The sequence below is a fragment of the Opisthorchis viverrini genome (genome assembly GCF_000715545.1).
Source record: "Opisthorchis viverrini unplaced genomic scaffold opera_v5_318, whole genome shotgun sequence".
NCBI lineage: Eukaryota > Metazoa > Platyhelminthes > Trematoda > Opisthorchiida > Opisthorchiidae > Opisthorchis > Opisthorchis viverrini.
In genome coordinates, this window is record NW_008751974.1 from 267,237 (window position 1) to 293,335 (window position 26,099).

Sequence of the window (26,099 nt, forward strand, 5' to 3'; positions counted from 1 at the left end):
GTGGTCTATCGCGACAGCTGATGCTGATCGTCGTAAAGAGCCCCAGAGCAAACTTTTCACGCGTTCTCTAGTGCTAATTTTTTTTATAAATCATCGATAGGCATTCCTGTGTAGGCAGCTTAGCTCCAGAATACATCGGAATTCGTGTTTGAAACAAATGGATGGGTTATACTTGCCTGGAAAATCAATGTGTATGTTGATAATGCACACGATCTTCCGTGTTCAGTGACGAAACGCATGTCAGCCTCGGCGTGGCAGCGCAGATCGATATTTCTATCTGGAGATCAAGTGTGGTACATTTCACACAGACCCTTGACCTTGCTTATCAACTTCTAGTTTGACTCATCGACCACAAACTATCAGAAGCAAGCATTTGTGTCCTGGAGCTGAACAAACTCACTGAGTGAGCTTGATTAATGAGTGCCATTATGAGCTTTATAACTAAGAGATAAGAGAATACTACCACAGGTACTCGTGTAAAATTCACCTGATGTGCGAATCTTGCGGTGAGCTCCACCACCGCGGTGATCAGGTACCTGTAAGTCAGTGATGCGCTTATTATAGGGGACATTTTGCTAGAGTTTCCTAGTTTGTGGTTTCCAAACCGCCATAAGATCCCCAACTTCACTAAATTCCCTCTGACAGCAGCTCGTCACCCGAGAAATGCCCAGAAAAGTAGCAATTCTCTCTCCCATTCTCTTATGTCTTATTCCCCTATGTTGCCGCAAGAATCCAAAATAAACACTCAAATTTTGACTTGTTATGTGGGATTCGCCGAAGCAACTATGTTGCAGTCGAAATCTGAATGAAAATTTAACGAACAAGCTCTCTTTGATTTGTATACTCAAGGACGAGTTGTGCCTCCTCTCAAGACATTCCAACTCTCAATTGAGGTTCTCTTCCAAGATTTTCAAGGAGTTCCGATAAATTGCTTTGTGGGCCATCCTGCTCAGTATTTTGCGTTTTCAAATTCAATGTGCATTTGACCAAACAAGAGAAACGCTCCTATTTTCGGATTTTTGAGAGCCTCGAACAATAGACTGCAGTTCAGCTGATTTTTGACCCCGGCCTGGTGCAACTCACCAACCATACAAAATCTACTTCGTGAAATGGCCATTTATTTCGACTGCGCTGACAAAGTGGGGCATATTTCAAGATGCATTCTCTTCTCTTTCCTACCCTGTCTTTGAAACCTCCGTAATCAGCTCCGTCATCAGTTGCGAGCCCGGGTTGACACTGACTGCCAGCTCTCCTATCTGATGTTCTTTACTGAAGATGCACGAACCGAACTTATGTCAACTAGCTTCTTCGCCAACTCACCAATACTTCCTACATATTAACCGGTTCCTATAAAGGTTAAAAACATTACTGGCTTCAGACCGATCGAAATCTCCAACGTGCGTGTGCGGTTTTTTCACCGTGAACGGTTCTGAGGTGCCATTTTCTAATGAGAACCAAGAACTGTACTTCAGCTTTCGCATCACCACACAACTCGTTACAGTGTGCTCACCGTCGGTGGTCTGCACTTGCAAGTTTGCGAATTCGGTGAAAAGAAATTACTCAGAAACTGTTTACCGCAGGTCGGATTTGGTACTCAAAGTCATGAGATTTCAAGTCCATTGTAGTTGTCGCCTTAAGATACTATGAACCTCACTTTTTGCCAAGTTAAAAGGCGTTGGTGTGGATAGGTTCCGATCTGGTGATGTGGTTACATTTTTGTTCAAAATAATTTTGAATAATGGTGCTTTTATTTTTTTTGCGGACACGCTACTCATAAGTTTACTGAAAATTCTTGGACAACGCACAACAGGTTTCATCCTTCTTGACGGTCATCAGGTAGGCACATTCCCTCTACTTAAAAGCGATTTGGTGTTAAAGGAAGACTTAAATGAATCCTTTTGAATCTGTCCGTTATGAAAATTTAAGTGTCATTGAAGAATTTGTCCAGGAGTGCTTGCACCATGACGGTTACTGCCTGTTCGGAGGGATAAACAGGACCAGTTGCTAAAAAGGAATGAATTGCAAGCTTTGTGGGCAGACAAAATAACAAATGGTCAAGTGCATTAAAAACGTTTGGTCGAACAGATAAGAACCAAGAATGGAAGCATTTTCATGAAAGAATATCCTATAACGGGGCCTATTGTCTCAGCTCTCTCGGCGAGAGACGAAAGCTTCGTGGATATGGTCGAGTCATGCTTCGCCCGGGATTGATACCTTACGAGAAAGACTATCCCACCCGTCCACCCAGTCGAATAGTGATCGGGATTCGAAACTCGTACAGCTGATTTTCTGCAAAGTTTACTACAAACTACGCGTCTGACTAACAACATCACAGCCAGGTTTGCTTCTGAGTACTTCAGAAAGTGAGTTCTAACTAACTGACACTATTTTCGTTGTCATACACGGAGTGGTCAAAGTCATCCTCTTCCCGGTGGACCTAAACAGTAGTGGAGTTCTCTGGGGACAAACCAGGAGTAGTTCCTTCTGAAAAGCGGTCACTTATCTTTAACTGAATCGTCCGCTGTCTGTAGTCCGCGAAAGAAATACGCTACTGCTGTGCAACGGCGGATACTGTTGATGGGGCACGCGAGTAGTATGTCTTCTCGTAAATCCGCTTAGCGTCTCTTTAAAAGTGAGATCTGTTACGGAATTCGTGGAGTTGCTTTGTAGAATTTGCTTGCATTTGAGTAGCAGTCAATGAATATCCAGGAAGGTTCAGGAAGGCACTTTCAAGGAGAAGATTCACATACAGTTTTTGTAAACAAGACGCTTCTTTGTCCATTAGTCTAATAAACAACTCCGCATCGAAGGCCTTCTTCCTTCACCGTTAGTCTGAATGACTTCCGTGTCGGAGGGTCTGACATGGAATTTTTCCAGACACTAAACCTCTACACAATTCGATTTGAGTAGACAGACTGTTTTGGAATGTGAAAAAATTTTCCATAATGATTCGTTAATAAAACTCCAGATGGCGGAGTACCTAGCATTGCAATGCGTTTATACGGGTGAAATGGGGTGTGGGATAATGGAGCGAAATGACGCGTGCCTCTCACAGTAGAACGACTTCACCAGCTTCTTCTACCGTTCCCTGCCTAACTGGGAGCACTTGCAGTATACCAGTGAAAGGAAAAAAGGCCTTCGCTGCGGACTTATTCGATAGAAAACGTCAACTGAACAGTTACAGACTATTGGACAGGGAAGCAAAACTCTCATATGCATCTTGTTTACAAAAAGCTGAATATCCATCTTCGCTTTGAATGAGTCTTTCTAAAAATTTCCTGTATATTCATTGACTGTTGCTCAACTACAAACAAGTGCTACAAAGCGACTCCACAAATTCCGCAATAGATCTCCTTTTCAAGAGACGCAAAGTGAATTTACAAGAAGAAAACATACTACTCACCTGCTCCTCCGTTATGTTACGTCAGTTTAGCTGCTTCATTGACACACAACCGTTCAAGACCACAGAGTTAGGTTAGTTTTGCTCTGGAAGTGAGAGACTTCGATCAAAGCGCTGTTCACACGTTCGGTAATCGAAGCAGTCTAAAAGGGGTTTGGGGCAGAACGACCGAAGATCTCAACAAAATATCTCCTAGACCAGATTGTGCCGTGGAGTGGTCATGTAATTTTGTGGAGCCTATTTCTACTTTTTCGATGCTTTTACCCCAAATCGCAAGAACTTGATTTTGATGTGATCAACAACCCAGTGACCAGAAACCATTCATTTTCGTCCACTGAGACTGGAGTTGTGGTGAAAAACATAGCCAGTCCTCTACTTTCCTCGCGGAGGCTGTCTGGCGGTGACACCAATCAAATCAACCAGTCTGTTATTTAGGCTGACAGCTGTCTGATTTAGTGGTTATCTCGTGTGACTTTAGATCGCCCTACGCATTTTGTTTTATTCCTGTCAGAAGCTGTTCATACGCACCACACACACATCTTGTATTATCTAACTTGTCCTTGTGAGCAAATCCCATTTTGGTTTCTTTTACATTCTGAACTGTGCACGAAATAACAACTCAAAACACCAAAATACAATAAAATACAAAGTATACAAAAAATAGATTTGAGATAGAAAAGAAAACAGTGGACAGCCTGATAATGCGAATCAGTGCAGCTCGATCGGAAGCCAGTCACAGCCGCGTACTTCATAGTGATGGAAACAGCATATTCGGAATATCGTTTGGTGGGCCGCACTGTGGTTTTATACATAAGGCCAGCTGGCACTGGTTAGGCTTAACAACTTTAGTTATCCAGTGAAACAAGGTGCGGCTTTGTAGACACAAGGGGACAGCCTGAAGTTTGACCTCATTGATAGTCGCCTCGGATAGCTCGAAGGCCTGCACTTATAATAAGCCGAACTTTGAATACGTCCGCATGACGTTCTGATATCATAATCATCTTCAACAATATGACATCAGTGTTCAAAACTAATGCTTGGATGCAGTACACGAGACGCCTGAGGCTTTCAGTGCCATCTCACACGCAGACATTGCGGTCCGAATCGAAGCAAAACGAACGAGGTAGTCAGTTCTACCGGACAGATATACAAAGAGTGAATTAACCATGGACAGGTGGAAGGGGAACGGAACGGTGAACACTGCATATGAGCGCAGTGGATGTTAGAATTAACCAACCATCACCAGACTACTGCAGGAGATTTGCAACCGGCAATTAAAAACCCGATGAACCCCGTTTAGAAGTATATTCTGGTCCTCACTCATAGGATCCGGATCTAGAGCAGCCTGGTCTAGAGTACGTTGGAATTTTTGGTAACACAAAATCTCATTTCAGATATGGTGGTCAGATCATCAAAATTCGAAGGAAAAAGAAGTCCTAGCATTAGTCCTTGCTGCGTAAATGCACGACAAGGACTCCACCGGACACAGGTTACTGCATAACGAAAGCCTTCTTCCAGATGATGCACAGACCAAACTGTTCGGCAACGCTACAGCAAAAGTACCAGCTAGACGCTGAAGCCCACCATTCACATGTGCAAACAGTATGGTGGTCTCCAAGCATAAGAATGGGGACCTTAATTCGCCAGCCCGAAATTCTCGCACCAGAATGTCGAATACTGAATAGAACTACATCAATCCGACACTCAAACCACGTGCCAGCATTTGCATCCAGAAAAACTGCATCCACCGTGGCCGTTAGACGGAAGCTGCAGCAAGGATGTACCCTGTTCCACATCAGTGACGAATTCAAGACCCTTTGAAATTTGGCTATTCGTGTGGACCTTCGTTCCAATTCCGTCAGGTAGATTTTGGATGAGATTGGTGAATTTTATTAGATCGCTTTATTTGGGGGAGTCTTGTTTATGGAATTCCCCAGTTGATGTAGTCAAAAGTTTCGCTGAATTCAACGGACTGGTATTCGCCGGGTAAAGGAGTTAGTGGAATTTTCCTAGAGGCCACCATACAGCAATTACCAGGTGTATCATGTTACGACCAGTATGGGTTCCGCATAGCTCCTCTAGGATATGCGATTCAAACACTTCGGTACTCAGGTGGTTAAGTCACAATGACAGTGGGATATCAATACTACAGGTGAGCAGCCCAATAACCCACTACGAATCCGGTGACATATTGCTTCCTTCTATTCGGAAAGTAGCAAGACTGAAGTATCCTCGACTTGTAGTGGGGTCTTCTGTTCCTAGCAGTTGTTGCAGGTCACATGAAGTTCGTTCTCCAAAATCACGTCATAATACTTGGAGAGCTGTGTTGGAAGCGTATCGTATTCGTTTGCCTTGCTACCGCATAGTTGGATTTTCGTTTGTCGTACCTGACCATCATCCGTTAGAAGACTGTTGAATTTCTGTTTCTTTACTCTTGGACCAGCATATCCAGTGCAGTACAGTGGATGTTGTTCGACGGTTTGACACTCATGTACATGCACATTATCGCTGGAGGGAACAACTGGTGACAGATTCGGTGTGACAAGGTCAGAGTTGATTCCCAAAGCCGTGCAAAGTCAGCAACGGTTAAATGTGTGCACGAAATAACAAGGCAACCAAAATCGCTAGTTCGAGTACAAATAGGAACACTTAACTTAATGATGTATCAGGAACAACTGTCAGAAACCTGTGTCAAGCTGACCATGTGCAATCTTTAGAAACAGAGGTACGATTGATTGCTGTGAGACAAGTTTAGATGATGATGCTGCGACATGTTCTGAGAGGGGTGTGGGAAGAATTCGCTATGAAATTAGTCCGTGGTTATGGCTTCCCAGGGTCCCAGGGTCCTTGAAGGTAATATTATTCTCAGTCAACCAGTTCCGCTGCCCGAACAGGGTAGCAAAAATGAGACGTCTTCAGGTTTTCGAAAATCGTTGTCTCAGAACCGTAGCTCGTGTTGGTTGGTGTCGGTATATCCGTAGCGCAACAATTAGGAAGCGAGTTTTTGAATTTGCAACGGATACTTTCATTGAAGAATGTGTCCAGCACCAGAAGCTGCGTTAGTTGGGACATGTGTTTTGTATAACTTGGCATTGTCTGCCGAAGAGAGCGTTGTTTTCCATGCCCAACTCAGAGTGGCAGAAGAAGAGAGGTGGCAAGTCGTTGACATGGAAGAGGGGTGTGAAAGAAATCACGAAACTTTTGGGTGCTGTCGGTGCTACTCGCTTTCCAGGATGGGGATCGCGTGATCCTCGCTGCGCCTGGTTGGAGACGCTGCCAACCGATGTCAGTGGTAGTCAGTTTCTATCCAGATTGCCTGAATGAGTGTTTGGAGATGTAGGCAGCCCGGAATGATTGTAGTGAGCCAGCACTAAGTCCCTTCCCCGTCCACCTTTATTCTGTTCTTCACAATAAGGCTTTCAATTAAATCATGGTTGTACGACAGCGACGCATCAGTGTTGAACACTGGTGTCATGCTATCGATGATGATAGTTTATCGAGACCGATGCTTGGTCAACATGGAATACATTCATGGGGAAAAGCACATGACTTCGCTATGACCGTTGTGAACACACATGGCTCATTCATCCTATCATCCGGTGACTGTTATACGAAGACTACAGAAAATGCTTTACGACATGATCAGAGCACAATCGAACTGCCTGACTGTCACATTGTCGACTATTTTGACCGTCGTAGGTGATTTAACTGACACCCAATCAATATAGTCTTCATAATCAAGTTGTTTTTTTTCTCACCCAAACCACGTAAAGGTCAGTCAGCTAGTAAATCACTATCGATTTCTCACTGCTTTGAACTGGATAAATCCGCATGGTCCAGCGTATGGGTTGTGATAAACGCTAAGTTAACACTAAGGCAATGCCTTAGCCACAAAGTTTGCGTACATTGATTTCACTGGAAGCGTTTGTGCATCGAGTCCGACTGGTTCTTAGGTAGTCATTCTCTTGAATGTTCTCAGCCATATGTATAAATATCGCATAGTGTTTATCTCGAATACAGCCAACCCCCCCCCATAACATATTAAACCTTTGAAGGCAATGATCGGTGTTTGATTATTTTTGACGGTGTGCTGACTCAGTGAATGAGGAGCCACCTACTGCTGATGCGTAACGCTCCTGGGGTAGGTAATTCTTTTGAAGTCACCCACGGTAGGTATTGACCAAACCTGTTGGGCTTTATACATCGTAACTCATCTACGAATTTCGGATACACGTCTTCTAAAAGCCGTCTTCATGTTAGCTGTATTTATCTCCTGGAGACTTTGGTGTATGACTGATAGTGTATAAAATGTTGCCTTAACGCGGCTTTCAACATTTTTTATCGGGTTCAGGCTATGGAGTGGCTTATTTAAGGTCAGTATTTTTCATTACGAAGCCATGTCCGCGTAAGCGAAATTATGAATGACCAATAGGTCTCCTGGTGAGCCTGGCAGGAACACCTTAGCTGGATTAGTCGTAAAGTTCTACTACAACTAATACAGCTGGCTAGAAGTCTGTTCATGTCAGGCATCACGAACGGTCGCTATAGTTTTGCCACCGGGATCCCTGATGTAACGGTTGGAGCTTTCAATACCGAATATCCTGACCTTGCTCCCGAACCCTGCACTATATCACAAGGGGCTTGCTAGTCAATCTGGTACGGCCATTTTTATTTAGCGAAATATGTTTGACGGCTCATAGTCGTCTCCTTCAAGCGTTGTCGGTAATGAACTCCATGACATTTTCCAGCTAGGCTGAATGGCCATATTTGTCCAGGCCGATCAGATATGTCTGTTATGGTCCCAGTAAATCAAGTTTAATTTGACCTTTTTTCTTGGGCGGGGGGTGTCGTCATTCATTTGCTGTCGTTTCCCACTGACATAGGCAGCCGGACAGCCTTCCGTCAGATGCATTAGTAACGGACACCTAATAGCGCCAGTCAGCTAGTAAATCACTATCGATTTCTCACTGCTTTGAACTGGATAAATCCGCATGGTCCAGCGTATGGGTTGTGATAAACGCTAAGTTAACACTAAGGCAATGCCTTAGCCACAAAGTTTGCGTACATTGATTTCACTGGAAGCGTTTGTGCATCGAGTCCGACTGGTTCTTAGGTAGTCATTCTCTTGAATGTTCTCAGCCATATGTATAAATATCGCATAGTGTTTATCTCGAATACAGCCAACCCCCCCCCCCCATATTAAACCTTTGAAGGCAATGATCGGTGTTTGATTATTTTTGACGGTGTGCTGACTCAGTGAATGAGGAGCCACCTACTGCTGATGCGTAACGCTCCTGGGGTAGGTAATTCTTTTGAAGTCACCCACGGTAGGTATTGACCAAACCTGTTGGGCTTTATACATCGTAACTCATCTACGAATTTCGGATACACGTCTTCTAAAAGCCGTCTTCATGTTAGCTGTATTTATCTCCTGGAGACTTTGGTGTATGACTGATAGTGTATAAAATGTTGCCTTAACGCGGCTTTCAACATTTTTTATCGGGTTCAGGCTATGGAGTGGCTTATTTAAGGTCAGTATTTTTCATTACGAAGCCATGTCCGCGTAAGCGAAATTATGAATGACCAATAGGTCTCCTGGTGAGCCTGGCAGGAACACCTTAGCTGGATTAGTCGTAAAGTTCTACTACAACTAATACAGCTGGCTAGAAGTCTGTTCATGTCAGGCATCACGAACGGTCGCTATAGTTTTGCCACCGGGATCCCTGATGTAACGGTTGGAGCTTTCAATACCGAACATCCTGACCTTGCTCCCGAACCCTGCACTATATCACAAGGGGCTTGCTAGTCAATCTGGTACGGCCATTTTTATTTAGCGAAATATGTTTGACGGCTCATAGTCGTCTCCTTCAAGCGTTGTCGGTAATGAACTCCATGACATTTTCCAGCTAGGCTGAATGGCCATATTTGTCCAGGCCGATCAGATATGTCTGTTATGGTCCCAGTAAATCAAGTTTAATTTGACCTTTTTTCTTGGGCGGGGGGTGTCGTCATTCATTTGCTGTCGTTTCCCACTGACATAGGCAGCCGGACAGCCTTCCGTCAGATGCATTAGTAACGGACACCTAATAGCGCGAGTCGCAGCCGGGGTTAAAATCAGTGATAGCTTGAGGCGCACCTACAACTGTTCTGTGGCGGGCGGCGCATAACAGGGAAGTGGCGTCACTTTTGATTTGCTCATTCCAGTGTCGCTGGCAATCGAAGCCTTGTTCGGCGAAAAATTGTTGTTGAGCGGTCGTGCAACTCTGCATCGATCCCCTGTCTTCCTCTCCGCCCACTATGGTATATCGAAAGGCACGGTAGCTCTACACAGCCCTTTATTGAGACAAAGGAAAATTATTACAACTGTATCTATAGCGTAATCACAGAGTGTTCCACAAGGTCGTGGTAGTCTCCGTGAAGGAGCGAGAGGCGTCGAGCTAAGGAGGCTCGAACCTGATTGGTTGACATCCTGACCAATCAGGGCATCCCCTCGTTTGGTCCGTAGCCTGCACATGACTTCCGTCCAAAGATGTGATGTTCGGCTGTCAGGGGCGGCTGGTCTCCGGATAAAGTTGCATCGGGACGATTTGTTAAAGTGCGCAGAGAATGTTGACCCTCCTTACAATGAGGTACGAGTTGAATCTTGTTTGCTGTTCAGCTTGTCGGCATGTTCAGAATTAGGTTGTAAGCGTTGATTCCAGAGTAGTAAGCCCTATATTAAATTGCGCTTCGAAAAAAACAGAGCCGCCCGCGACTTCTACTCCTGAATTAAAGGACAGCAGATCCTAACACACATTTTCCAGTTGTGGGTGGTCAAAATTTTCCTCCGTCAATGGGTGATGGTCAGCAACGATCGGACGTACGCGACCCAACGATACAACTTCATGAAGCAAATGGTCAAGCGGTAACCTAGATAATGGTCGTCCGATAAACGAAAATCCAACTATGCGGTAGCAAGGCAAACGAATACGATATGCTTCCAACACAGCTCTCCAAGTATTATGACGTGATTTTGGAGAACGAACTTCATGTGACCTGCAACAACTGCTAGGAACAGAAGACCCCACTACAAGTCGAGGATACTTCAGTCTTGCTACTTTCCGAATAGAAGGAAGCAATATGTCACCGGATTCGTAGTGGGTTATTGGGCTGCTCACCTGTAGTATTGATATCCCACTGTCATTGTGACTTAACCACCTGAGTACCGAAGTGTTTGAATCGCATATCCTAGAGGAGCTATGCGGAACCCATACTGGTCGTAACATGATACACCTGGTAATTGCTGTATGGTGGCCTCTAGGAAAATTCCACTAACTCCTTTACCCGGCGAATACCAGTCCGTTGAATTCAGCGAAACTTTTGACTACATCAACTGGGGAATTCCATAAACAAGACTCCCCCAAATAAAGCGATCTAATAAAATTCACCAATCTCATCCAAAATCTACCTGACGGAATTGGAACGAAGGTCCACACGAATAGCCAAATTTCAAAGGGTCTTGAATTCGTCACTGATGTGGAACAGGGTACATCCTTGCTGCAGCTTCCGTGTAACGGCCACGGTGGATGCAGTTTTTCTGGATGCAAATGCTGGCACGTGATTTGAGTGTCGGATTGATGTAGTTCTATTCAGTATTCGACATTCTGGTGCGAGAATTTCGGGCTGGCGAATTAAGGTCTCCATTCTTATGCTTGGAGACCACCATACTGTTTGCACATGTGAATGGTGGGCTTCAGCGTCTAGCTGGTACTTTTGCTGTAGCGTTGCCGAACAGTTTGGTCTGTGCATCATCTGGAAGAAGGCTTTCGTTATGCAGTAACCTGTGTCCGGTGGAGTCCTTGTCGTGCATTTACGCAGCAAGGACTAATGCTAGGACTTCTTTTTCCTTTGAATTACATATTCCACGGGTCTGGCAGCCAAATTTAATCATATATCTCTTTTTTCCCAGGCTACAGCTTTTTAAGTTAAATCTGGTTAATATTTGTTCGTGAATCCTCTCCTGGCAATGATAGCCAAGCTGTTTGTTCACATTGCGATGGTTCTTGCTGTCTTTCTGTTAGGCGTATTTGGGCATCCTCCCTAGTAAATACGTGAGGTGTGTGCATGAAACTCTTTCGACTGAATGGATTTCTGATGCACGTGTTCATCGCGGAGCCTTTCTCATTGGGGGCACGATAATGCTCAGCCGTATCAGATCAAGGTACGCGGAAACATCTTCCGTTTGGGCTCCCGAATACAGGGGACAGGGACCTAAAAAGCTTTGAGATCTGGAACTATTTGTCGAAATTCCGAAAATTAGAACTTGTGAAAACAACGAAATGCTAATTTGATTTCGACACCTGGTTTATGATGGTGTTCTTCAAATGAATGTAGCAGGCGTATTCATTTGAGTGATAGATATAGCAGAATTCACTTGAATACGCGATTAAAACCAAATTAGCGTTCAACTGAGAGCATTTTGCCAATTCCATTCAGTTCGGATTCAAGCAGAACATAAGGTTAATGAAAACCCCGTGACTGCGTCCGTCTGATCAGCCCTATTTGTAAGGGCGAAACCGGTCATGGGCTGAGGAATAATTTCCAGCAACCTTACGAGTAGTGTATTAAGTCTAAACTAGTGTAATCGAAAGCTGTTCCTCACACTTTAATTTGTCTCTTTTATCCGGGTGTTTGATGTTATTGATACCAGTCATTATATATATATATATATATATATATTGCATTCCTGTGTTCCGGAGGTTCGAAATTTATCTTGCTTAACTAGTGGCAGCAGAAATTAGGTCGGCACACCTACAAGCGTGTAGCAAAATTATCTGAGCGTCGGCAAATTCGATTAAAATGTATTGTGCTTGTGATTACTTCCTTTATCACTACACTCCGCTAGAGCATTCAGACAAGGACAAGTTTTTCTAATGGGGATATGGATCTTATTAAGCACCCAACGAGTCTTAGCAAAGATATTCACAAAAACCCCTTTTTTGCTCAAAAATAGCCTCACACAAAATCGATATATTCTCCATGTTGCCGCATGCATGAAATTCAAATACTTTACGTCTACTGAAGGGAATTTCTAAATCCCACCTATGTTCTCCTGACTTGTCTTTCCTTGGGATCCCCTTGCATGGCCCGCTACCTGTTTCGCTTACGCTATCGCATAGCTCTACGTACTATGAATGGCGTCAGTGTTAGTGTTTTAGAAGAGCGCAGTGTGGGAAATTCTGCGACTGGCTTTCTAGAGAAAACTGTGAAGTGACAGTTGTCGCCTGTTGCTCAGAAAACTTATCAATAAATAGGGTTGTTGAACAGTCTCGCGGGGATCTTCCCAAACAAAAAGCATACAATTAAGTTCCTGTATTGCAGATGGATTTCCTTGAATTTGCCCCGTATTAGGAACCTACATGTTGCACTTAGTTCATTTGGGTGATAGTGGAATAAACGGCATGTATGAGGCCTCAGAATAAACAATAGGATTTTCTATCCTATATAGCGAACCTCCACTCAAATTCAACTAAGTTTTGTGCTGTTTACTTTTCCTTTAGAATTTCTTGGATTCTGCTGAAGTACCTAAAAACGTAAGAAAAAATAAGCCGATATCAGCCACAGTTTTCATGTTTCAACTTTTTGTGTGGAAACAGCGTAATCTGTCATTTCGAGTATGTTCTCAGTTAGGGAGTAAGCATCGGGCGCATTCTTCCCGAGACATGGATCAAACACAATCGGACACGTCGATGGAGCGGTTCTTATACTTAGTTTGGCATGTGCCCTCAAATCTGAATTGCTCAAAAATTCCAAAAGGTAACAACTCGAAACTCATGGCTTGAGGATCTGCCCCACAAGCTGCCATTTATATTTCTGATAAATTGTGACGGTCATACTGAACGAAGCAAAAAACCGGATTCATACAAGGGAAAACTAATAATTTGTGTTGGTCGTATTAATGTGAGCTGGAACGCCAAGCTATCGAATGCTGCCAAAAATATCTAATGCCTTCCAAACGTCTAGAATCTAATGAAAAATTCTCTCTGGTCAAACCACGAAACCCGCGAATCAGAATTAACTGGAGACAACAAAACGGGTAGCAGTGTTTAAATACCCTCAAACGTTGAACAGATATTGCTTTCGAATGTGGCTGTTATTGACAGGTTTCTTTGGCAGAGTGACGAAAATATCCTCGTACTAACGGAAAGAAGGCAACATGTAGGTTTAAAAGTCTGTTTATCACTTAGGAGGGTTTCCTTACGAGCAAAATTTTGATCGTTCAGGTAACGTAGATGGTCGTTGGGTTGTTCGCTGAGCTGAGCACTTTGATTGCATTTGATTGCATTCGAGCTGCCCAGCTTGGCGAATTGACCAACGACATATTAGAAGGGTATAAACGGGAGACCTAGCTAGATATCTCGGTTTTGCTAGCTTGTAGACAAATTAGGGCTAATTCGTCTCTCTCTCTACTGAGTTAATTATCGAGACGTTGGAACATTTCTCCTTCATTCGAAGCCATGTATAAGAATTGATTGAAACCCTGTAACGGTCAAACACCGTTTTCGGTTGAAACGTCACAAACGGATGATTCATTAGCCATACCTTAACATCGTTTTGAGTAGTGAACACAAAGCATGACTCATGAAAATTCGTGAACTATGTCCAATTAGGAACTCAAAATGGTGAAAGGGGAAGTGTAATGTTCCGTTACTTCATAGTAAAGATCTACTGTGACTCATGTGACTTCGACCTTTTTTAATCAACGGGATTAACGGCACTCAGCTGATGGTTTCTACTTTATTGATTAAGTAAGGCCGTGGGGTTCGAATCACCAATAGTGTCCTGGATAGAGGCCAACGGCTCTCTGTGTGGTTTGGAACACACAATAGAACAAAGAAGTGGATTCCTGTACGTATCGTAACGTTTGGTGTAGGATCTGCAGAGGAATTGAGTCTCTGAAGTGGACGTCCTTGGTGAGAAGTCAGCCGTATTACTTGGACCAGAGGATTGCCTTTGCGTATGAGTGAGGCTTTGTCAAAGCAGTACGCTTCAGTAAAAGGGTTCAACATTAGTCGAGTGATTTTTATGTGTACTTTTTTTGATCTCGCATGTCCGACATGCAGCTACGAGTGTGGTGGTGCAGTGGACTATGGAGGTGCTCCACAGTCGACGGAACTGAGTATCTCGTTCGTTCCACTTTTATTAAGCCTTCGCTGATATCTTGTTGCGCTTGGCTTTGAGCATGAATAAAAATTGCGTTGAATCTAACTTGACCTTATGATAATTCCCCCACTCATTTGCTTACTCCGCCTGTGTACTTTTGATCTCCAGTTGTTCTGCTTATTCGTACCCGCCACTCACCTTGCTGCAGAGGCCGTCCTTTCCGACACCTGTGTATTGACCTGAGTGCCTGTGTGTGAATCTGCGCTGCTGACCTACTTACCCATTTGCGTTCATGTCCCGTTTGCTGAGCCTGCCTTGACTTGTTTTCTCATGGGTTTCGCGTGATCGCACGTCCAATGAGAATCACAAGACCGTCGTCGGAAGGAACGACCGCAACCCACGTTACTGAGCGAGAACCTCAACAGAAGGAAGCACGAGGGCTGGGATACTGCCTGGTTGCCCAAGCCTAGACAGGGGAAGTCAAGAGGGAGATCGGGTTCGAACCACCGCCCCTTGGTTAGTGAATTCGCGCTCTAACCACTGGGCCATCTCGCCCCCGTATCTGATTACAGATCTTTTCACCTTATGGTGATGCATTTGCATATATGTGCGTATCGGGAATTCAACAACTTGTTAAGCGTTTAGATCAGATGAGGGGTCGAATGAGTCAGTAGTATTCGAATGACGGAAAACAACTTTGTCACATGACGACTTCAACTAACAGCCGGTCATTAGTTGCCGCCGTTTACGTTTCAAACACAAATTCGGAATAGTGTGAACACCGATATTTTCTTGTCGCCGATAGGTCTTACATAATGAACTTCAAAAACACTTCATACGGCATTTTAGAAAACGCAAGGTGCAGTAGCATCCATAATATTACAGTTTCATGAATTAAAGTACCTAGTTTAGTCCGAAAGCATATGGGACAATCTAATGTAGGCACTTCATTCAGCTTTTCACATATATGAAATTCCATTCACATGGTGAACTTCTGACCGAAATCCACTGGTAACTGAATAATGCTGGAGGTTCTGAAACGGTACGAGATACCAGGCTGGCTTTGTTCTGTCTACCTATTGAACTAATTCGAAATAGGATTGTTACGGGTGAACGGTCTGGTCGTTCATCCAGTTATTCAAGGTAAGCTATTCTTCCCACGAAGACTACCACCGTAACGGTGGATACTACCGATTGGGCATGCGAGTAGTATGTTTCCTTGTAAATGCCCTTCCCGTCTCTTTGAAAGCGATATCTATTATGGAATTTGTGGAGTCACATTTGCTTGCATTTGAGCGACAGCCAGTAAATATACAGGAAAGTTCAGGAAGACGCGTTCAAGGAGGAGCTGGATATTCAGTTTTTGTAAACAAGATATACATATGAGAGTTTTGCTTCCCTGTCCAATAGTCTGTAACTTCTTACTTCTTCCTTCCTTCTTCCTTTCACTATTATACATAGTGAACTGTTCACTACCAGCATAAGTAAACTCAGTTCTTCTATCTAAACTGTTATCTCCTTCTGTTTTATTGGTTTCTTTCCAAGAGAAATCAGATCTAAGGTTGGCTTGCTTCTGGTCGGAGCTTTCAGGTATCTTCTTCAGGAGTACATAGGGAATCTCAGTCCGAGGAACATCGTAGGAAAGAATCCAGTAGTGATGACTCCAAAATTGAAAAAAATCAAATCCTTCTTGCAAGAAAATCTGACAACAGTTGGGACAGAAAAAAGTAGCCTCCACGCTCAATGTGGAACGTTTCATCGTTGTTGACAGATTGTGCCAAAATAACGATTGTACAAATGATAGACATTTCAGTTTGTGTCCTCATGCCCATTCCACTCACTGAGTAGAGGAAATAATACTGAACTGCACTCACCCAAAACTCAGACACGAAACTTCTGTCGGTGTGCATTTGTATCTATAGTTCCGACAACAGTATGGTAATGCCTTTGACAGCTCCCACGCGATACACTTGTCTCCACGCTTACCAAGGTCGCGCATCTTATTGGCTTAGGAAGCAGCAACCAGAAGTACACCTTCATCTGTTTCTAACTATTCTTTGCATTATACAGTGTTTCATAGTTAGAAGATAGCACCAGACACCACAGGATGGTTCACACAAGGTTGTGCACATGACCGAATCCGGAGATTTACCCTGAGTTCTGGGATGCCATCAGGGGCGTTTCTCATTCACTGCGTTATCATTCACGCAAAGAAGAGCTTGGCTAATCAGAATTTACGAATTTCAACAGCTTGTTGAGCAGTTTTGTGGGCCGTGGAAACATCCTAATTGAGTTCCAGACAGAAATCGAATTCCATTTAGCTTGACTGGACCTCGGGATTCGTCCTAGCCTGAATTTCCAAAATATAGCTCAACGTTCAGGGCTCTCGTAGCTTCGGGATCTCATCGTCAGGTGAGTACATCTCCGATGGTTAGAAGTTGGACAAATAATGAAATAGACAGCTAAGGTTGCTTACTAAATTAGAAAGCATGGAAACACGGACGACTGGGTGTCAGCGAAACTCAAGTCTCTGTCACAGAGAGACTGTTTGGATTGAGAAACACTGGACGAAGGAAACCAACCCTACTCAGTGAAGTCACTGACGCTTTACTAGATGGATTAGTGGTGCACATGAGTTTTTTTCCAAGTCGTTTAGGGATAAATGTCTTCCCAAAACATTTGGATGTTTGGTATTCACCACATTTAAATCTGAGTGCTAATCAGCCTGGTCCCAGGATATTTATCACATTTACTCTGAGTATGCCTACGTGCTCTAGCTTACGAATAACCCTCGCCAATCCGGCTGTTTTATGCACCTATTTTATTAACCATCTGTGCCGTCCATTTAATCCCTTTTTGGGTGGAAAGCGGCGCCACGTACACTAGTTTAAGTCAGTCCGCCTGCATACGCCAACGTACGGTTCCGACACAAACTTATGATCAGCGTAAGAGCCGCAAACGAAACCAAAGAAACAAAGGGAAATCAAGAGAGGGAGAGAGAGGATATATACACAAGTGAGAGTAATCACAGTCTGGTAGCGATGTCCTGCTACTCCACAATGTTCCTACGGTACAGCCATCCGTTCCTACTGTGATGTCCTCACTATTTTGCAACGATCTCAAGCGAATTTCACATTTTCCACAACTAACTGACTACTGTCTCGTGAGAGTTCTTGTTTTAACTTGGCGTACTATTCCGCTGAATTACAGTTTAAAAACTGCATTCTCAAACGAACTTCCAAATATTCTGCCAAAGGATCTCCTTCAAGAATCCCACTGCATATGGTTAGTAGTTTTTCTTTGTTTTCGTATTTTGATCTCACTTGCATAAGTAAATTCAGAATTAATTAGTCACATTACTTCATCAAGACCTGCAATAACAAAATCAAACTATCCGCCACATTTCATGATGGATAAGTAGTTAAGGTCGGTGGTACGGGAAAGTACGCTTAATCCAATCACCTGAGTAACAATGCTTCATGTGACGTCATTTTGTCATGAGTGTTTTTGTGGGGTGTGTCATTTGACAGAATGATTTTTCTCGTCAGTTATGATGACGGAGTAAATCAATGACGGCACAGGAGGAGGAATTCTCGGTTCTGTCTCTCAAACTATTCACTCGTGTGAACAACTTCCGAGTGCGTATACGACACACACGTCAAGCCAAGAAATTATACGTTTTTCCACTCTTGACATGCCATAAACCAGTGTCACCCAAATATCTTTTAACAGCATCACGAGCTTCTTAGACTGTTTTCTTCTAGGCCGACTGATTAAATTGAACTGCGCATACACAGCACCTACTGAAACGCACCACAAAGTTGCAATAAGTACTAAAAAGACCGAATCCACGGAGGTACACACTGTAACATGGTAGATATGTTTGTATTCCATCTGATGATTCGGTCAGTGTCACGCTCGTTCGGTATGTGTGAGGTCGATGGTTGGAGTCTTATCTGAAGATGTGAATTTCTTGTGTAGCTTGGGTAATTTGACCCAAAAATGTTTGACCGCCCCCTTTTGCTGGAAAGTTCCAAGGTTAGCTGGATAAAGACTGATAACTACCAGAGAAGTAAGCACACCTTGTCGATGTATGATTCTCAGGGTAAGGCGAACAGTTCGATCAGCTAATCCAGATAAGTTTAAAAATTTAATTCGGTTCGTAGAATTCTGTTGTTGGTAGCACAAACAACAAGCTGGAGTTTTGTTGCTCAGGTCAAGAGAGCAAGCATCAGAGGCATGCCACATTTTTCAACATCCCTACTTAAAATCTTCCCCATAAATGATACATTTTGATACAACCAAATGTGTTTTTTATATACTAAAGTTGAATACTCTTTGTCGTAGCCAGAAACCATATGATGTCTTATTAGCAAGAGGGACAAGTTAGAATTGCTTAACCTGTCAATCAGATTGCACAGTGTCATTTTAGGATGAATGATATACCGAGAGAATATATACACTTTCAAAAGTTGGTAATGTGTTGGTATATTGGTAGCTCGGGTGTATTGGTTGGTAATTGATCAGGTGGCTGTTGATCTGTTCGCCGAGCTTGGCAATTGGTTTCAAAACTTTCAAAAGTTTTCACTCCAACCGGTCGTTTACTTGATTCAGGACATCCTAATCAAACTGGTAAATTCATAGTCTCTAACAACTGTTCCAAGGTGAATACCATGGGATCTTGTCACTTCATTAATCATCTGCGTCAACCTAATAGGTTTCGGTCGCGTTGAAAAGCAACGTTTGCCTGGGCAGACTGCATTGATTGTCCTCCCTCGGGAGGATAAAGGGAGCTCTGACTTTCGTATTTCACTCGCATGCCTACTCTGCCTGATGATGAAAGTTCTGGTATAATGCGAACATGATACTTAGCTTCAAGGTTATATGTGTCACATGGAACAAACTGTTGTAGGAAGTGCTAATTGGTCTTTAATATGTATTTGCAGGGGACATGTATGTGCTCGAATTAAGCTCCCAAGCCATGTGTGATGAACGCTTTCATCGTGAGATGACTATATGGACGATGTAATTAGCCTAATCGGGGGCTGTGAAATCAGGCTGCCTTAATGTGGCCCGAGAAGCTTGTGATCGTTCTCATGATTATCATGCTGATTATTGATCGAGCCAGAATGAATCTGTATCGAACACTTCAAGGTTATCCTTCGATAGGTAATTTCTGGTTTGTTACCCGAGTTGTAGGATCCATACTTCATTAACTAGATTTAAGCAACGAAACATCTTTCATTATTGGGGTTGCTGGACGGGCGTTCGCAACAAATCCAACCACCTTCACGAGCTTTTGTAGGAACTGCTTGATATCCTCTTTTCAGAGACGTTTGGTAAACAATCGGTGTATTTATTTGTAATGTACTACTCATAAGGTTGCTGAAAATCCGTCGACAGCCCACGACCGGTTTTGCCCTTATTGGTGCTTATCAGGTAGGCGCAGTCCCCGGGTTTCCGTCAACCTTATGTTCTACCTGAAGCCAGATTGCACGAAATTAGCGAATATACACTCATTTGCAAACTAATTTGTTTTTTTTACAAGAAAAACAAATTAGTTTGAGAATGAGTATATTCGCTAATCGGTGTATTTATTCCTGGTCAACGTTTCGCAAACGACACATAAGCATCGTCATGCCCAGTGAAAAGTAACCAGGATGATCTGGTTCCAAGGTAGTCAGGGAACCAATCCGTGATATTTCTTATGACTAGCTGACTTGATCAGTGCTCGGTGTAGGTATGAATTTCCTGTTTGTTGGTTTGTGAAGGTGACCAACGTTTACGATAGATTAGTAAGGAGGGAGGGTTGTCTGCATGCTGAATCCGGATTTGGTGGCCTTGCTATTCCGGTCTATGACACCTTAATGGAATATTCCCCTTCGAGGGCGTTTATCAAAATTTTACCAAACCTCTTTGAAACGGTGAGTACCCAGTCGGTCCCCAAACACTCCAATTGCTTCATATCCTTATTTAGTTCACGATTGCTTGGGTTAGACATGGAAGGTCACATGAGGGACATTCATAATAGTATCCCCTACCGATGTATATTTGCCACATGTACTTTACGGAACATAATCATAATTACTCTCAAAGATAGGCTTGCTTTACAAGTTCCCAACTAATTGCATCAAAAATTAAGCTCGTTGTGTTACTCGATCCTTCAGTTTAGTTCCCTAAAGATNCGATGTATATTTGCCACATGTACTTTAGGGAACTAAACTGAAGAATTGAGTAACGCAACGAGCTTACTTTTTGATGCAATTAGTTGGGAACTTGTAAAGCAAGCCTATCTTTGAGAGTAATTATGATTATGTTCCGTAAAGTACATGTGGCAAATACACATCGGTAGGGGATACTACTATGAATGTCCTTATGTCACCTTCCATGTTTTACCCAAGCAGTTGTAGACTAAATGAGAATATGAAACAATTGGAAAGTGTCTGGGACCGATTGGGTAGTCATCATGGCGCCATTTTTCATGATCTGGTCGTGAATGGGTGATTCGCACTGTGTTGCATTCTCGAACCATCAGATATTCACAGAAGTCTCGGAATACAAAACTGAAGAGCTGATAAATCATTACTATGATGAGCTGGAGTACAACCACCTGAAGTGGTTGGACTGATTTTTGATGAACTGATGTAAGCATATTACGTATCTCGTCACCTTCAAAAAGCGGGATTTTTCAGTGAAACCTACAAGCACACTTGGTATTCACACTTGGTTTCATTTGTTTTAATCCATCAGTGTTTTCCAAGTTGTACTTTAGGTGCAACCTCGTTGATTCACCGTCACAAAAGGAATGCAAGGCAAAATTATCTTCAAATTGAGGTCATTACGCAGCGGTTGTAAGGAGAAGTGGGGGGGGGTATGAATTTGAGTCACCTGCTGCTCAACAGGGATTTTGGATTGCACAACAAAAGTGCAACTTCGGAATTCCACATCGTCCTTGGTTCAGCCAACCTCGATCTCGTACGTCTACCAGAGTCCTGAACGAGTTTACATCCATTAAACTGTAGCTCACCTCATATTCTGTCAGACTTTCCCTTAGTTGAGCATTCTGTAGCGATTCTTTCTTGTACACTTTAGTAGAACAAAGTAAATGTCATTTACTAAATACCAGTTCTCCACATTACAGTCACTCAGGTCTATAAACTGTTTAGTTTCACCTGACTGTCTTCTCGCGAGTAAAAGTTGGGATTGGTGGCGCTATCATGTCCACGTGTTCTGTCCCACAAGATCATGCGAATGGCCCCTCCACACCTCTTGTTCAATGGATGCCACTGTTCATATTAACCCCATTAGTGTGTGTTTTTAAGGCAAAAGAGTTTTAGTGCTTAGAGCCTCGACATCGTATACGAGATTGTAGAAGAGACTGACAGAATGTGAGGAAAAACAGGCCCAGCCAGACATTAGTCTGACTGAAATATACGAAAGAACAGAAGGTCTACTTGCAGAGAAACCAACAAAACAAAATTGAAAAAGATGGGAATCTAATTATGTGGACACATAAAGGGAAAACACAAGGAAAAATTAGAATATGCAAAGGAACCCAGTTCTAGAGAAAGGGTGTATGCAGACTATCAAACACCCGAAGTTTACGTCATCAAGCCAATCGAGTTGCAAATGCATTAGGCAAATAAAAAAAATGCGCAAGGGTTACTGTACAAGTAGCCGATGAGTAAGAGATATCATTCACCCTCGAAAGATATCTAACTCCGAGCAAGGGAGGTGGAACAGTTTACCTCTCCGAGTACCGAAGATGTCTCTCCGAATAATGACGAAATAGTCAGTAAGTTAGACTAGTTGGAAGCTATAGGGTTATTATTCCTAACAATACATGATTTTTGCACTACAGATTAATTTTAATTGGGCCGAAACTCTCTTGTGTGGATAAACCATGGTTAACGCACCGAGTTGCTTAAACGAATATGGCTTGGTTACAACTAATCGCAAGCAATCAGACAAAAATCACCGAGTGTTTCAAGCATTTGTGGCGCTAAATGAACCGGACGTTTGGGTAGATGCTTTAATCGGCCGAAATAACCGGGTCAGTTAATGGGTCGCCTTTCAGGTAGGCAGGCTAATTATACATATCACTCAGGCGTGGTAACATTCACCCATATCGATGTGGCGGTTCAGGTGGAAGAGACAGCCTGTAGACTCAGACGTTCAACATCGGTCTTAACAATGTTGACCTAGGTTTCCAACTGACCACCTCGATAACAACGGCACTCATGGCTCGGTTCGTGAGCGGCGAAGAACGGGCCTAAACCATCAGAGACGGCGTTGATGGCTTAGTTGTCCGAGTCAGGCGATGCCAAACCATAGATAGTGGATCTTTTCATTCGACACACGATAGTGGGAATATTTTTCAAACACCAGTGACCCAAAATCACCATCTTATGAGCGCCTGAAACACCTGTCGGCACGGTTTCACAAGTAAAACAGCTCAGATAGCAGACTGACACATGTGAACATTAATCTTCAGATGAAATCTGCTCGGTTATCCAAACCGAAAACGACGAACACTCGAAAGCAGCTCCAGTGGATTGGGCAGGTGAGATGAAGTCAAAGCCAGCGATTTGACAGCCTTCCTCGTGCTGCTGCCTTCGCACTTGAGTGCGCAAAGGTGTATGTTCTAATAAAAGCGAAGGGAGCGATCTGTAAAAGTCTTCTAAGAATCTTCACCAAAAAACGAAACAGAATACTAGTGATGCCTTTCGGCGGTTAGTGGATGAATTATTGATATTCACCGGACTACGATTTGCTCACCAGCCTTACGGGAACAGTTACCCTGTTCATATTTTGCGGAGTAAAGATTCTGATGTTTCCCAGAGCGATCGATTTCCCCTGGTCGGAAAATTTTCCAACCTTCACGGTAATTTAGTTATGTCCGACGGGTCAACAGCCATTCACATTTTTGTGACAGTCTTTCACCACCGGAGTACTCAACTAGGTCATCTCTAGGAGCCGTTGTAGTTCAATGCCTCGCATTTGCTAGCACAGTTAGACATGCCTTCGGTACTTCAAGAGAATTTCGGTAGTTTTAGATGGGCATACGTGAAGGACCTTTGAGATCACCCGACTCATATTCAAGTTTGCTACTGTTCAGGTCATAATGTCCATTTGGATATGTCCGAGTTGCGACTGTTTGCATTTCCAACATTTTTTCTTATGATACAAAAAAATTGGCTTTGAGAGCACACGCAGAGGATTGGTGGCGCTACGCCTCTGGTTCTTCTGTCAACACCACAAAAGTTATGAACGAAGAATCTAATTCTATTCTAAGTGGCTAGATTCGAGTCTAGGTTTGAGGAATTTGACGTACGCACACAACTAATCCGTTTGGGGACTTCATGAACTTCCAGAATCAGTTTCGTGTTCGGAAACTGTGCTCAATCTGGTCAATCAGGAGTAGTGATATGCTTTTCTACCGGGGTTCTAGCGTTAAAGGCAAACGAGGAAAGATCGATAGGCCCGTGCACAAAGTTGTTGCGGCCACAAGGTTGTGTTTGACGAGAGATAGCGCTAATAATCCCCTCCAAAATATAGAATACGTACAGAATTCTACATGATAGATAGTCTTGGGTACTATGACATAACTGACAGGAGATCAGATTGAACGCACATATCTAGGGCACAAAATGCTCTCAGTAAACAAAGTCACTCGATGACACAAGCGATCCACCCAAGGGTGATTTCACTAAGGGATACGTCACATAACCGATTCTTTTTGCACATCTAAATTTGTAACGGCAGACATAGTTGAGGCTGAAGCTTTTCGGTATTAGTAACGCAGATTGAGATTGCTAAAGTCTGTCTGGCTAAGTTTTGTTACCTTTATGGCCTGATGTTAACTAAATGTTGCGAAGAATTATCAAAAAACCTCACTAACAACAGAACTGGTGAAAACTGTGCTCGAGGAGGGATTAAGCCAATTCCGTGACGCTTCCATTTGAAGAAACATCAGTCGAGGAGCCTATCAACATCGAAACATGCTATTATAAGCCAATGGCGCCATCTACCGTCCAGAGGAAAGTCAAACCCACTGCTGCTTAAACGCTCGTGGCCAAACATCTCCCATCACTGACTGTGATGTCGATCCTTCATATGCCCACCGATGATGATTCTGCACCGCAGTTAAAGTGCAGTGTAGTAAACGATCATCTGACCAGTGATGCACGGTCAGGGAGGTTTTTTTCTGATTGATCAGCAGTGCCCATGGACAACTTGCTCATTACCAAGTCATGGGTTTGGAATTTTGCCGAATGCTCAATCTAAAGAATTGATCAACCTGAGTTGGCTGCTCCGGAAGATATTGTTCACATCCCAGTTCGTGGTGGTGCATGGATGCTTTCTGAAACACAGTATTTCAAGAAAAAAATGATACTAGATGCAGACAAATGCCATAAAGAAACCATCTCTACAAAGAGTAATTCTACTCCCACCAACCCAACAACTGACGCTGTGAATAACAGGATATCGGCACTAACGACCTTTGGACCGTGTAGCCCCATAAATTGTTCGTACCACATGCCACATTTTCACCGAAGGATTCGTTTTCCAAGCATACATAGTATGAAGTATCATTAGCACCATCACTTCATCAGTATACCAGTGATTCACGATATGCGGATGGCTCATGTTCCGGAATGGCCCGGAATCCCCTATTCACCTATTTTCAATCAAATTTATGAAGTCTCTAGATAGAACCCGCAACAATGAAGTATAGTGCTGCGGATTTTCCAAGATCTTTTGAAATTCTTCCCACAACAGCTAACAGAAAGATAAAATCAAGACATTTCCATACAAGTTATATACATGCGAGAAGAACAGTTATGTAGTGCTATTTGGAAGTCATGGGGGACAAGAGGGGTAAACTCGATTAGCTCAGACAACAGGTTCTTAAAAATTAGTTATCTTTGGTCTTCATAGCCTCCATCGACCGAATGAGTTCCTCCACCTCCGCCTTTCGTCTCAGTTTGGCCAACTGATCCTTGTCTAGTGCTACGCCAAGTCGTTGCTTTTCTTCGATCGCTTCAATTTGCCGTAGTCGTCGTTTCTCCACACGAAGTTTGTGGTCGATATCTTCTTGGCTTAATTGTTCTTGCACACTCTGACCGTCCTCAGTGGGCGGATGAGTTGTGACCACTGGCCGTAACATGACAGTTTCTACAAAAGACCGTGGAATGTAGGATATTTCAAAGACCACCAGGCGATTGAAACGATGCGTGGTTTGAAAGATAACATATTTCTTACCTGTCCGCGTGAGGCCATTGTATAAAAGGTGAACATCTCCTGTCTAAGAATTACCCTGCACAAGTACCATTCCCACATTTGCAAAGAGCTCCCGCTGAATGGTACCATAACAGAACCAGGTACACACTCAAGCAACACAACTATTGCTTTTACAGTGACCGAGACCCAATTTCGTTTACGTTCAACAAAATTGCCAAGTTCAACGAACAATAGGAACATCAAGAACTCATGCATATTCTCATACCAGTCAGATCGGAACACGATCCTGGAAACTGTCTGAATTTACGAAATT

The 26,099-nt window shown here is 43.2% G+C and overlaps 3 protein-coding genes across 3 annotated transcripts in view; 1 reads left to right on the forward strand and 2 right to left on the reverse strand.

The window, feature by feature from the left end:
* Positions 1–23,714, reverse strand: part of T265_09916 (hypothetical protein) — a gene marked incomplete at both ends in the record, with an annotated part of 33,903 nt that extends 10,189 nt beyond the window's left edge. The window contains 2 exons of the mRNA XM_009176132.1: positions 21,570–21,628; positions 23,609–23,714. Coding sequence (XP_009174396.1) covers positions 21,570–21,628; positions 23,609–23,714 — 165 coding nt within the window. The remainder of the gene's footprint in view (positions 1–21,569; positions 21,629–23,608) is intronic.
* On the forward strand, positions 6,521–9,780 carry T265_09917 (hypothetical protein; the record flags this gene model as incomplete). Its single annotated transcript, XM_009176133.1, has 2 exons — positions 6,521–6,695; positions 9,605–9,780. The coding sequence occupies 2 exons, from the start codon at positions 6,521–6,523 to the stop codon at positions 9,778–9,780; spliced, it is 351 nt and encodes a 116-aa protein (XP_009174397.1).
* Positions 23,715–25,460: 1,746 nt separating the features above from the next.
* T265_09918 (hypothetical protein) overlaps positions 25,461–26,099 on the reverse strand; it is a gene marked incomplete at both ends in the record, with an annotated part of 11,989 nt that continues 11,350 nt past the window's right edge. The window contains one exon of the mRNA XM_009176134.1: positions 25,461–25,720. Within this exon, the coding sequence (XP_009174398.1) occupies positions 25,461–25,720 (260 nt within the window). The remainder of the gene's footprint in view (positions 25,721–26,099) is intronic.